The sequence below is a fragment of the Bombina bombina genome, chromosome 1 (assembly GCF_027579735.1).
Source record: "Bombina bombina isolate aBomBom1 chromosome 1, aBomBom1.pri, whole genome shotgun sequence".
Lineage (NCBI taxonomy): Eukaryota > Metazoa > Chordata > Amphibia > Anura > Bombinatoridae > Bombina > Bombina bombina.
Window position 1 is genome coordinate 63,135,425 of NC_069499.1, and position 15,000 is coordinate 63,150,424.

Here is a 15,000-nt window from a genome sequence, read left to right on the forward strand (position 1 = left end):
AAATAAATACACAGGTTTGTGCAAGGGATAAATAAATACACAGGTCTGTGCAAGGGATAAATAAATACACAGGTTTGTGCAAGGGATAAATAAATACACAGGTCTGTGCAAGGGATAAATAAATACACAGGTCTGTGCAAGGGATAAATAAATACACAGGTCTGTGCAAGGGATAAATAAATACACAGGTTTGTGCAAGGGATAAATAAATACACAGGTTTGTGCAATGGACAAATAAATACACAGGTCTGTGCAAGGGATAAATAAATACACAGGTCTGTGCAAGGGATAAATAAATGACATATGTTTGTGCAAGGGATAAATAAAAACACAGGTTTGTGCAAGGGATAAATAAATACACAGGTTTGTGCAAGGGATAAATAAATGACACAGGTTTGTGCAAGGGATAAATAAATACACAGGTTTGTGCAAGGGATAAATAAATACACAGGTTTGTGCAAGGGATAAATAAATACACAGGTTTGTGCAAGGGATAAATAAATACACAGGTTTGTGCAAGGGATAAATAAATGACACAGGTTTGTGCAAGGGATAAATAAATACACAGGTCTGTGCAAGGGATAAATAAATGACACAGGTTTGTGCAAGGGATAAATAAATACACAGGTCTGTGCAAGGGATAAATAAATACACAGGTTTGTGCAAGGGATAAATAAATACACAGGTTTGTGCAATGGACAAATAAATACACAGGTCTGTGCAAGGGATAAATAAATACACAGGTCTGTGCAAGGGATAAATAAATTCACAGGTCTGTGCAAGGGATACATAAATACACAGGTCTGTGCAAGGGATAAATAAATACACAGGTTTGTGCAAGGTATAAATAAATACACAGGTCTGTGCAAGGGATAAATAAATACACAGGTTTGTGCAAGGGATAAATAAATGACATATGTTTGTGCAAGGGATAAATAAAAACACAGATTTGTGCAAGGGATAAATAAATACACAGGTTTGTGCAAGGGATAAATAAATGACACAGGTTTGTGTAAGGGATAAATAAATACACAGGTTTGTGCAAGGGATAAATAAATACACAGGTTTGTGCAAGGGATAAATAAATACACAGGTTTGTGCAAGGGATAAATAAATACACAGGTTTGTGCAAGGGATAAATAAATGACACAGGTTTGTGCAAGGGATAAATAAATACACAGGTTTGTGCAAAGGTTTGTGCAAAGGATAAATAAATACACAGGTTTGTGCAAGGGATAAATAAATGACACAGGTTTGTGTAAGGGATCAATAAATGCACAGATTTGTGCAAGGGAGGGATAAATAAATGAAAAAGGTTTCTGCAAGGGATAAATAAATACACAGGTTTGTGCAATGGATAAATAAATACACAGGTTTGTGCAAGGGATAAATAAATACACAGGTCTGTGCAAGGGATAAATAAATGATATATGTTTGTGCAAGGGATAAATAAATACACAGGTTTGTGCAAGGGATAAATAAATACACAGGTCTGTGCAAGGGATAAATAAATGATATATGTTTGTGCAAGGGATACATAAATACACAGGTTTGTGCAATGGATAAATAAATGCACAGGTTTGTGCAAGGGATAAATAAATACACAGGTCTGTGCAAGGGATAAATAAATGATATATGTTTGTGCAAGGGATAAATAAATACACAGGTTTGTGCAAGGGATAAATAAATACACAGGTTTGTGCAAGGGATAAATAAATACACAGGTTTGTGCAAGGGATAAATAAATACACAGGTTTGTGCAAGGGATAAATAAATGACACAGGTTTGTGCAAGGGATAAATAAATACACAGGTTTGTGCAAAGGTTTGTGCAAGGGATAAATAAATACACAGGTTTGTGCAAGGGATAAATAAATGACACAGGTTTGTGTAAGGGATCAATAAATGCACAGATTTGTGCAAGGGAGGGATAAATAAATGAAAAAGGTTTCTGCAAGGGATAAATAAATACACAGGTTTGTGCAATGGATAAATAAATACACAGGTTTGTGCAAGGGATAAATAAATACACAGGTCTGTGCAAGGGATAAATAAATGATATATGTTTGTGCAAGGGATAAATAAATACACAGGTTTGTGCAAGGGATAAATAAATACACAGGTCTGTGCAAGGGATAAATAAATGATATATGTTTGTGCAAGGGATACATAAATACACAGGTTTGTGCAATGGATAAATAAATGCACAGGTTTGTGCAAGGGATAAATAAATACACAGGTCTGTGCAAGGGATAAATAAATGATATATGTTTGTGCAAGGGATAAATAAATACACAGGTTTGTGCAAGGGATAAATAAATACACAGGTTTGTGCAAGGGATAAATAAATACACAGGTTTGTGCAAGGGATAAATAAATACACAGGTCTGTGCAAGGGATAAATAAATACACAGGTTTGTGCAAGGGATAAATAAATACACAGGTTTGTGCAAGGGATAAATAAATACACAGGTTTGTGCAAGGGATAAATAAATACACAGGTTTGTGCTAGGGATAAATAAATACACAGGTTTGTGCAAGGGATAATTAAATAACACAGGTTTGTGCAAGGGATAAATAAATGACACAGGTTTGTGCAAGGGAGTTGCTGTTATTAAGCAGGGCATCACACTGAGCGCACAGGCGTTATTACTCTGCATGCAGCTCTCATACTTCTTTAATGACTTTTACCAGATAATCTTTGCTACAGCAAAACAAACAGCCCTATCATGTTTCAAGCACTTACAGTAAATGAGCCGGGAGCTGTGGTTTGATATGAGAATTCCAACCTCACCTAAATATTATAAATGTAGAGAACAGACAGACAAAAAAAATCAAGAACTCTCTGAAGACTTATACAAGGGTTAAATATGTATCAAAGGTTTGTGCAAGGGATAAATAAATACACAGGTTTGTGCAAGGGATAAATAAATACACAGGTCTGTGCAAGGGATAAATAAATACACAGGCCTGTGCAAGGGATAAATAAATACACAGGTCTGTGCAAGGGATAAATAAATACACAGGTTTGTGCAAGGGATAAATAAATACACAGGTTTGTGCAATGGACAAATAAATACACAGGTCTGTGCAAGGGATAAATAAATACACAGGTCTGTGCAAGGGATAAATAAATGCACAGGTTTGTGCAAGGGATAAATAAATGACACATGTTTGTGCAAGGGATAAATACACAGATTTGTGCAAGGGATAAATACACACGTTTGTGCAAGGGATAAATAAATACACAAGTTTGTGCAAGAGATAAATAAATACACAGGTTTGTGCAAGAGATAAATAAATACACAGGTTTGTGCAAGGGATAAATAAATGACACATGTTTTTGCAAGGGATAAATACATGACACAGGTTTGTGCAAGGGATAAATAAATACACACATTTGTGCAAGGGATAAATAAATGACAGATGTTTGTGCAAGGGATAAATAAATGACACAGGTTTGTTATTAGCTATTTCAGTGCTCTGAAACTTTTTGTATGTATTGTATTAAACCATTTAATTTTATATATATATAATATTATATATATTATTCAGGGCTCAACATTTCTGGTTCTAAGATACTAGCCAGGCCAATATGTAATTTACCACATCTGATCCTACCCACTACCTGCCTACACCACACCCACTACCCCACCCCTTCTTTGCATATGTTTAGCCATTGTGAATACATTCTTGAGCGGTCATTTTTAATATTTTTTTATTTTATACCTTAAAAAATGAAACAATGGTACATTAAGTAATAGATTAACAAAAATAAGTGCAAAGCAGTTAGCATCATCAACGCAGTGGTTCTGGGTAAGACCACAGCTGGATAGAAATAGGAAGTTGTTGAAGTGAGAGAGTGGAGAAAGTGCTCACAGTCATGGAAGGTTTTTACCCTCTCCCTTATTTCTCAGGCCATATCTTCTCTTTACACTCTTTCTCCTCTCTTATATCTTTTACTCTATCTCTTTTTTATTCTCTACTCTCTCATAAAGCTATCTTCTTCTCCACTTTTACTTTTCCTCCCAATCTCTCTCTGCCCCTGCTTACCATCTCAGAAGTAACAGTCCAAGCACTAATGGTGTTCCTACATGCCCTGCCTAGAGGAATAACAAATCCTTGCCCTTTTCTAGGATATATAATAATATCCCTTCAGATAATATTTTTAGCACATAGGCCAAAATGTGTGTTTGTCAATGCTGCAATAGGAGTGTAGCTTTTGCAAATGTGCTAACTTTGCTACTTACAACACGTCACCAGACTTCGGATTGTAGGACCGATTTATCAAGGGTGGCCCCTGATGCCCCTGTTTCCACTGCTTCTTAACTGGTCCACATGCAAACAGGTGTATAATATGTATTAATACTTTCCCCTTCTGGTGAACCGCAGCCGTCCCACAGTCTCTCCCAAGGTCTGTGTGAATAGATCAGGTGTGCTAGCTGGAGGCGCTGGTTCAGCTTGTATCAGTCGTTGGTATCTTCCTTTCCTTTTCTTCCTCGGTTGTATAACTCTAGGTGCAAAATAGTGGTGCTGAAATATCAGACAATACACCATACAAAGGTGAATATCTACTCACAGTGTATATTGCAGGTTACCGGCTCCTTCCCAATATGAAAAGACAATATCACAGATTCAGTAAAAAAGTTTGTCTTTATTTGGCTCAACGCAAAAGCGTTTCAACGGTCCCAGCCGTCTTTCTCAAGAGCAATAAAAGCACTTGTATTGCTCTTGAGAAAGACGGCTGGGACCGTTGAAACGCTTTTGCGTTGAGCCAAATAAAGACAAACTTTTTTACTGAATCTGTGATATTATCTTTTCATATTGGGAAGGAGCCGGTAACCTGCAATATACACTGTGAGTAGATATTCACCTTTGTATGGTGTATTGTCTGATATTCTTAACTGGTCCGCCTGCTCTGAGGCTGCAGACATCAATCTGCCCATCATCTCATACGATCGGGCTGATTGATACGACTTGCTAGCGGCCGATAGGCTGTGAATCTGCAGGGGGCGGCATTGCACAAGCAGTTCACTAGAACTGCTTGTGCAATGGTAAATGCCGACAGTGTATGCAGTCAGCATTCAGCGATGGCTGGTGGACATGATACGCTACAGCGTATCATGTTCACCAGACAATGATAATTCGGCCCCCATGAGTGAATATTGATTCAACATTCACTCACTAACTCTCCCTTGCCACCATTACATTTTTACTCGTAAATAGCTGGTAAAGAGTGGACATTTTTAGCCCTGTGTGTGTATGTGTATATATATATATATATATATATATATATATATAAAACACACAGTGAAAGTCCAGCACTCACTTACAAGCTCTCAGCTAAGATTAAAAGCAAAAATGGAAAGGTTAGTTACTGCATTTGGCCAAATTGGACAAGCCCAGGTACCACGTCAAGGTCCTTTCCAAAAACCTGGGACCCTAAAAACAGCCACACAATGCCAGCTCTCAATCCAAACAAACTGCGAACAAGTGAAGGGTGCACAGGCTTATGTAATCACCCCAGACATATACAAAACACGGAAGGGGACTGCACTCTCAGACCGGACCTGGTATATATCCCATGACCCTGCAACATGCTCAGCCCTGGGTGCTCACTGGCAGTCACAGGAAGCTGTGCTGTCCCCAGAGTCACAGGCAGTAAACCCCAGACAGGTCTGGGTGCAAGAACTACAGGGAAAATTACAAAACAAATTAATACAACACACAGAAAAAGTCCAGCACTCACTTACAAGCTCTCAGCTAAGATTAAAAGCAAAAATGGAAAGGTTAGTTAGTTAGTTAGTTAGTTAGTTAGTTAAGCTATTCCTTTAATCTTGAAAATGAAAACTGGAGGGACAGTTTGAAAACACTCTAACATTATGGAATGCCCCTCTGTAGCATATTGGGAAGGCTTGGAAATTTATAATTTGCTTTTCATAAAAGTAAAGGCAGAGAACATCAGCAGAGGCAAAAAAGGTTGTTTCTTGTCCTCAGCAACAACAGTTCTCCTAGTAATACAGACCACTGATGTATTTGTATGGAGCTGACAGCCCATGTAATTGTAAAAGTTTTGCATATGTTATCTTCAACATAATTAACTCGCCTCTCAAATCTTTCCCTTTAGTAGACAGGATTAGGGATATAGGAGATGGATTAGCATGATATTGTCAGAACCCCGAGGAAAAAATGCCAATACAGTTGAGAGAATTGTGTTGCTAATGCTATTTTCCTGATATGTACATTAATAAAGCTCACCTGTGGGACCATATTACTGTCAGATTATCATTCCTCTGGACACAGTCTGTGAACAAGCTTTAAAGTAATCATATAATTATATCTCTACCGGAACGGAACATGTGTTTTGCCACATGGCTCCCCCTCTCATCTCACTAGCTCCAACTCAGTTTTGCGCCAACTAGCTCCTCCTCCCGCATGCCGTCATCACATGCTCTCACTCACACATCAAAAACTGTGCGATTTACAAGGTATAGGGCTGGGTTGGGGGCGCCGCTGCAGACAGTTTGAAATAAGTACAAAGGGCTTGAAGCCTATACTTCTATCTATCGCACGTGTGATAGATAAAAGTAGAAATGGCAAAAAAAAAAAAAAAATGTTTTAACAAAACTGGACTGGAACCTTTTTGGCTGTATAAATATACATTTTCCAATTTCTTTTTATTTTTCTCTCTCAAAGGGTTCACGTGTGCCTGTGCTCCTATAGAGGAGCCTCTACCGCCTCTCCTAAATATTTTAAAAAAAAACTGAGGTTTATTGAACAATGTAATACTTGAGTATTATTACTGCACTCTTAAAGGGACATTGTATACTAGAATTTTCTTTGCATAAATGTATTGTAGATGATCCAGTTATATAGCCCATATGGGGGAGTTTTTGTAACAATGTATAGTTCTGCTTATTTTTAAATAACATTGGGCTGATTTTCAGACTCCTAGCCAAGCCCCAAAGTTTTAGATGTATACTGATGTACACAGACTTCAGATTGCTTCTGTTTGTTTAATGGATCTTTTCATATCCAGGGCAGGGAGGGGGAGGTCTGCTCTCAGCCCCTTTCAGTGGAAGTCCCAGCTTAATCTCATCAACAGTGCTAAATTAGGAGCAGCTAAGTACGTTTTTAAAAGGTTTTACACTGGATTTTTAAGTCAGTATCTGTGTATATTGTTCTTTGTAGTAGTGTCTATTACATGCAGTTATATGAAAATTGGTGTATACTGCCCCTTTAAGTGCCTGGCTCTATTTTTCTACATACTTTGGTAGTGTTAGTATCTATGACCTTGTGAATAAGTTTGGAATATGTAACTGCAATTTATATTGAAATTGGAAAAATGTATTAACATAGTAACATAGTAGATAAGGTTGAAAAAATACTGAAGTCCATCGAGTTCAACCTATACAAATCTAAAATACTTACAAAAAGCTCCAGTTACGCTTAAATAACCCCATTAAAATGTGACCCATTTAATACTAGCAATCATATCCATGAATTTTGTTTATATACAGAAATTTATCCAGACTATGTTTAAATGTATCTATGGTATTGGCATTCACTACCTCCTTTGGTAATGAGTTCCACAATTTTATTGCTCTTTCAGTGAAAAAACGTTTCCGTTGCAGGAGATTAAATCTCCTTTCCTCCAACCTTAAATTATGACCTCTTGTCAGAAACAATTTTCTTGGAATAAACAGAGCTTCTGCCATCTCTGTATATGGGCCTTGAATATATTTATATAAAGTAATCATGTCACCTCTGAAGGGCCTTTTTTCTAAAGAAAACAGACCCAGTTTGGCTAGCCTCTCCTCATAGGTTAATTTCTCCAATCCCCTTATTAGCTTTGTGGCCCTTCTCTGAACTTTTTCTAGTTCTGCAATATCTTTTTTAGCAATCGGTCCCCAGAACTGCACTCCAAACTCAAGGTGAGGTCTTACCAGGGCTTTATATAATGACAGAATTATGCTTTCCTCCCTTGAATCAATGCCTCTTTTAATACATGCTAGTATCTTATTAGCCTTTGAAGCCGCTGCCCTGCATTGTGCACCCATCTTTAGCTTGTTATCTATTACTACTCCCAAATCCCTTTCCTCCTGTGTTTGGCTAAGTCTTGTCCCATTTAAAAAATACGTAGCCTGCTTATTTTTATTTCCAAAATGTAGAACCTTGCATTTTTCAGTATTAAATCTCATTTTCCATTCACTTGCCCATAGTTCTAATTTTAGCAAATCCCTTTGTAAAGAGAGTTCGTCCTGCTCTGACCTAATGACCTTACTTAACTTAGTATCATCTGCAAAAATAGAGATGTCGCTATTTAATCCTTGCTCCAAGTCAATTATAAAAATATTAAAAAGAACTGGGCCCAGTACTGATCCCTGGGGGACGCCACTGATTACCTTTGTCCAATCTGAGTATGATCCATTTACTACTACTCGTTGCTCCCTATCTTTTATCCAGTTATTTATCCATGAGCTAACATTTTCAGCTATTCCCAGTCCCTTAATTTTGTGCATTAATCTCTCATGTGGCACTGTATTAAATGCCTTTGCAAAATCTAAGTATATCACATCAACTGATTCCCCTTTATCTATATTTTTACTTACTTCCTCGTAGAATCTAATTAGATTAGTTTGACATGATCTATTTCTCCTAAAGCCATGCTGATTAGAACTCATAATCTTGTTTATTATTTTAGTGTTTGTATCAATCTGTTGTAATCTTGCGCAAGGCCCATATACAGAGTTGGCAGAAACTCTGTTTATCTCAAGACAGTTGTTTGTGACAAGAAGTCACAATTTAAGGTTGGAGGAAAGGAGATTTCGGGGCACATTTATCAAGCTCCAAACCGGCGGACAGGAATCGCCGGAATTCAACCCGATCGAGTGCGATCGGGTTGATTGACAGCTGGCGGCCCATTGGCCCGCGAGTCTGCAGGGGGCGGCGTTGCACCAGCAGCTCTTGTGAGCTGCTGGTTCAATGCTGAATACGGAGAGCGTATTGCTCTCCGCATTCAGCAAGGTCTTGTGGACCTGATCCTCACTGTCGGATCAGGTCCGCAAGACCTTTGATAAATTGGCCCCTTCATCTCCAAGAACATAATGGTTTTTTTCACGGTAAGAGCAATCAGATTGTGAATTCATTGTAGGTAGTGAGTGTCAATAACATTCAAAAATCCCTAGAAACAAAATTAATGGATAGGATTGCTTGTGTTAAAGGGACAGTCTACAAAATAATTTTTATTGTTTTAAAAGATAGATAATCCCTTTATTACCCATTCCCTAGTTTTGCATAACCAACACTGTTATATTAATATACTTTTTACCTCTGCGATTACCTTGTATCTAAGCATCTTCTGACAACCCCCTGATCACATGACTGTGACTATTTATTATCTATTGACTTGCATTTTAGCCAATTAGTGCTGTGTTGTGCTGACTCTTAAATATCTCCCCAGGCGTGAGCACAATGTTATCTACACAGTATATGGTCACATGAACTATCAGTCTCCTGTTGTGAAAAACAAATAAAAAAGCATGTGAGAAGAGGCTGTCTGTATTGGCTTAGAAACAGGCAGAAATTTAGAGTATATTAATATAACAATGTTGGTTGTGCAAAGCTGGGGCATGGATAGTAAAGGCGTCTATCTTGTGAGGTCACACCGTGATTGGAGGAAGCCGGTTTTGTCATTGAAGTGCTAAGTACAGAGAAGCTGCGGGCGGAGGATAACGGTCTGTGTTTGCTAAAGAAACTGGTAACTATTTTAAAAAAAAATTGCACTCTAAAGTTTCATGAATGAAAGTGCCCCTGTTTTTAATAGTATTTTTTTAAATCTGGGCACTAATTCATTCAACTTTACATTTACCTTAAAGGGACACTGAACCCAATTTTTTTCTTTCATGATTCAGATAGAGCATGTAATTGTAAGCAACTTTCTAATTTACTTCTATTATCAATTTTTCTTCATTCTCTTGCAATCTTTATTTAAAAAGAAGGCATCTCAGCTAAGGAGCCAGCAAATTGTGAGTTCAGTACCATGGACAGCACTTGTTTAAAGGTGCTGTCCAATCAGCAAGGACAACCCAGGTTGTTCACCTAAAATGGGCCGGCATCTAAACTTACATTCTTGCTTTTCAAATAAACATACCAAGAAAATGAAGACAATTTGATAATAGGAGTAAATTAGAAAGTTGCTTAAAATTGCATGCTCTATCTGAATCACAAAATATTTTTTTTCGCTACAGTGTCCCTTTAAGTTTTATGGCAAACTGAAATTAAAAACAAGGTTTAAAAGGCGATAGTTTTATGATCCTTTAAAGTCTTTGGGGATTTATGTAGATCTTATAAGCTTTTTAAAAGGATTATATGATCAACACCTTTATTCATTGTTTGAAGCTGCCATCTTGTGGGCATTTTTTGATAATACAACAAAATAATTTTAGCACATCACTCTCGTTCCCTCTCTCTCTCTCACACTCACACACACGTTACACATACATATACACACACACTCATACAAACACACCTAACATTCTCTTACCTCAGTTTAATGAAGCTATTCACATAGATGGTTAAATACTGAACAAAGCAGGCAGAAAATTTTCCAGTGGACCAATCAGTGAATGTATGCTCTAGTCTGAGAAAGAAATGATGTTAGTTGTAATATTTTCATTTAAACAGACAAATGAGAGCATGCTAAATATGATTTAGAAAATGTAAAGTGATTCAGTGGCGGTTAAAGAGCAGTTAATATTTACACCTTATTGCTGACCACTTAAACACTGAAAAGACAAATATTAGAACATTGCAGTTAACATTATTATTACAAGAAGATGCTAAGTTGAACTATCTTGCTGTATGGTGATATTCCTATTAGAATGTCAGTATATGTATATACAGTATATATATATATATAAACATGTTTGTCTGAGTGTTGCTTCAAACTAATGCAACTAATCATTAAGGATGAAGAATTGAAATTGGATAAAATTGATAAAGACGTAGGAGAGTCTGATGTCATTTTTGATAATTGTAAAGGGAGTGAGGAACACACCAAATTATTATACATACACCAAGTCAGAGCTGATGAGTCCCTGCGGAAGATTTTGGGCGCGATCCGATATAGATCGCAGTTTGCGGCGCAAGCGAGGGAACCCACGTCGCCCGCAGTTTCAGCTCACAACTCGAGCCATTCAATATGCGGCGCCGTCACTTGCTAAAGTGGCGCAAGTCTCACAAACCAGCGATGTCCAGAAATCTGCGTAAGTACAGATTTTTGGAGTCGCCAGTGACTTGCGCCACGTTAGAAACTGCCGGCGCCTATAAAACCTGACTAAAGTCTAAATCACCCGCACTGTCTAACACACCTCCCTAACATAGCCCGACACGTCTAACACGCCTCCCTAACAAAGCCCGACACGTCTAACCCTCTATCCGCTATCCCCCCTCACTATCCTAACAATAAAAAAGCTATTAACCCCTAAACCGCCGCTCCCGTACCCCGCCGCAACCTAATAAAGTTATTAACCCCTAAACCGTCGCTCCCGTACCCCGCCGCCAGCTATATTATATCTATAACCCCCTAAAGTGAGCCCCTAACACCGCCCCCATCTATATTAAAATTATTAACCCCTAATGTAAGCCCCTTACACCGCCGCTATCTCTATTAAAATGATTAACCCCTAATTTAATCTACCTACCCCGCCGCCAGCTATATTATCTATATTAACCCTAAGTATATTATAGTTAATATAGGTATTACATTATATATATTAACTATATTAACCCTAATTATATTAGGGTTAATATAGTTAATATAGTTACTATAGTATTTATATTAACTATATTAACTCTATCTAACCCTAACACCCCTAACTAAATTTATATTAAATAATTCATTTATAAACTAAAATATTCCTATTTAAATCTAAATACTTACCTATAAAATAAACCCTAAGATAGCTACAATATAATTAATAATTACATTGTAGCTATGTTAGGGTTAATATTTATTTTACAGGTAAATTGTTAATTATTTTAACTAGGTATAATAGCTATTAAATAGTTATTAACTATTTAATATCTACCTAGTTAAAATAATTACCCAATTACCTGTAAAATAAATCCTAACCTAAGTTACAAATACACCTACACTATCAATAAATTAAATAAACTACAAACATCTATCTAAAAATACAATTAAATTAACTAAACTAAATTACAAAAAAAAAAAACACTAAATTACAAAAAATAAAAAAAAGATTACAAGATTTTTAAGCTAATTACACCTATTCTAAGCCCCCTAATAAAATAATAAACCCCCAAAATAAAAAAAATTCCCTGCCCTATTCTAAATTAAACAAATTTCAAAGCTCTTTACCTTACCAGCCCTTAAAAGGGCCTTTTGTGGGGCATGCCCCAAAGAATTCAGCTCTTTTGCATACAAATACAATACCCCCCCCCCATTACAACCCACCACCCAGATACCCCTATTCTAAAACCACCCAAACCCCCCTTAAAAAAGCCTAACACTACCCCCCTGAAGATCTCCCTACCTTGTCTTCACCACACCGGGCCGAACTCCTGATCCGATCCGGGCGATGTCTTCCTCCAAGCGGCAAAGAAGAATTCTTCCTCCGGCGATGTCTTCCTCCAAGCGGCAAAGAAGAATTCTTCCTCCGGCGACGTCTTCCTCCAAGCGGCAGCAAAGTCTTCATTCTTCCGGCGGCATCTTCAATCTTCTTTCTTCGCTCCGCCGCCGCGGAGCATCCATCCCGGACGACTACTGAACTACGAATGAGGTACCTTTAAATGACGTCATCCAAGATGGCGTCCGCCGAATTCCGATTGGCTGATAGGATTCTATCAGCCAATCGGAATTAAGTTAGAAAAATCTGATTGGCTGATTGAATCAGCCAATCAGATTCAAGTTCAATCCGATTGGCTGATCCAATCAGCCAATCAGATTGAGCTCGCATTCTATTGGCTGTTCCGATCAGGTAGATAAGGTAGATGGCGGCGGTTTTAGGGGCTCACAGTAGGGGGTTAGTTTATGTAGATGGCGGCGGGGTCCGGGAGCGGCGGTTTAGGGGTTAATAACTTTATTAGGGATTTCGGGGGGGGGGATCGCGGTTGACAGGTAGATAGACATTGCGCATGCGTTAGGTGTTAGGTTTATTTTAGAAGATCGCGGTTGACAGGGAGATAGACATTGCGCATGCGTTAGGTGTTAGGTTTATTTTGGCAGGCAGTTTAGGGAGTTACAGGGCTCCAATAGTCAGCGTAAGGCTTCTTACGGCTGCTTTTTGTGGCGAGGTGAAAATGGAGTAAGTTTTCTCCATTTTCGCCACGTAAGTCCTTACGCTGCATATTGGATACCAAACTGCGCTGGTTTGGTATACCTGCCTATAGCCCAAAAAACTACGGGCGACGGCAGAAATATACGGGCGTAACTTCTAGGTTACGCCGTATATGTGATACCAAACCCGCGCAAATATTGGCGTCGCCGGCTTTTGCGGGCGACGATTTTTATCGGATGGACCCCCTGGTGGTCCAGTGAGCTTGGTCTATAGGAGGACCGCTGGTCTGTTTACATGCTGCAGTGATTTATACTGTAAATTCCCTGTCACTAAGAAGAGAGGCTTACTTAGCCCTGTTTTGTTACACTTATATAAACTGCAACATGTTGTGGATACATTGTTCACTATCCCAGGTGGAACTTTAACAGATTGCTGATTATGTTGTGCCACATTACATGTCTATGATATATTTTAAGTTTCAACATTTATACCAGTAGCATTTATTCAGGAATCCCTGATATAGGCTCAGTTGAATTTGTTTGTTTTTTATTGCCCTAATAAATATTAATTTGATTTATCTCAATATGAGTGGGATGTATACGCTGATTTGTTCTTAAAGGGACGGTGTCTGTACTTTTGAATTTGATTGGCTTAATAGGGGGTTGCAGGATTAGGTTTACTGTTAGTGCTCTCTTTATTCAATTTAATTATTTAAACTTCCTGCTCTAGGATCACCACAATTAATTATACAAGTGGTGCCCTATCCCTAACCACCCATATCCTCACTAGCTGGTTATAGATTAAATTATATATATATATATATATATATATATATACATATATATATATATATATATATATATATATATCAGTGACGTGCAGTGAGGTCACAGGCTAGTGAGGCACTGGCTATAATACGCCAAAGAAACACATATTGGCAGTAAGGCTAATCACAACCATATTGTTAGCATAAAGTGTTTTGCACGTCATCTGTTAAAGCCAGTTAAGGAAAGATATGTAGCCTTATAAGTCAGCAGTGTGGGAAATTGTGTATTTCTAATTCTCAGAACTAAATTACATAAAAATGGATAAAATATATAATAAAAGTATATTGTAAGTTGTACTATTATGCATAACTAAATATTTAATAATAGACTCTCAAGGAGTATACTGTCCCTTTACTTGAACAAATAAACCATTTCCTCTTACATTTATTTCTTATATTTATACTGTGATTTTCTGTGGGTCATAGTTTCTTGAGTAACTCCACCATTGTGAAATCTGGTGTGAAATTGCAGCAGGTATTAAAGGGACAGTAAACACCTTGTTATCACAAGACATTTCTGTATTGTTGCTATAGAATAACATATCTTAAAAAGACACGAAACCCAAACATTTTGCTCATGATTCAGATAGAGCATGCAATGTTAAACAACTTCCCAATTTATTTTATAAAAGTTGCTTCATTCTCTTAGTATCCTTAGTTGAAGTAACAGAAATGCACTACTGTGAGGTAGCTGAGTACATAAGTTAATGACAAGAGGCATATATGTGCAGCCACCAATCACCAGCTGCTTCCAGCAGTGCATTGCTGCTCCTTTGCATACCTTGGTATGCTTTTCAACAAAGGTTACCAAAAGAAAAAAGCAAATTAGATAACAGAAGTAAAATGTAAAGTTGTTTAATATTGTATGTTC

The 15,000-nt window shown here is 37.6% G+C and overlaps 1 protein-coding gene across 1 annotated transcript in view; it reads right to left on the reverse strand.

Moving 5' to 3' along the window:
* EXOC3L4 (exocyst complex component 3 like 4) overlaps positions 1-15,000 on the reverse strand; it is a 333,013-nt gene that overhangs the window by 128,165 nt on the left and 189,848 nt on the right. The window contains exon 7 of the mRNA XM_053706598.1: positions 10,546-10,641. Within this exon, the coding sequence (XP_053562573.1) occupies positions 10,546-10,641 (96 nt within the window). The remainder of the gene's footprint in view (positions 1-10,545; positions 10,642-15,000) is intronic.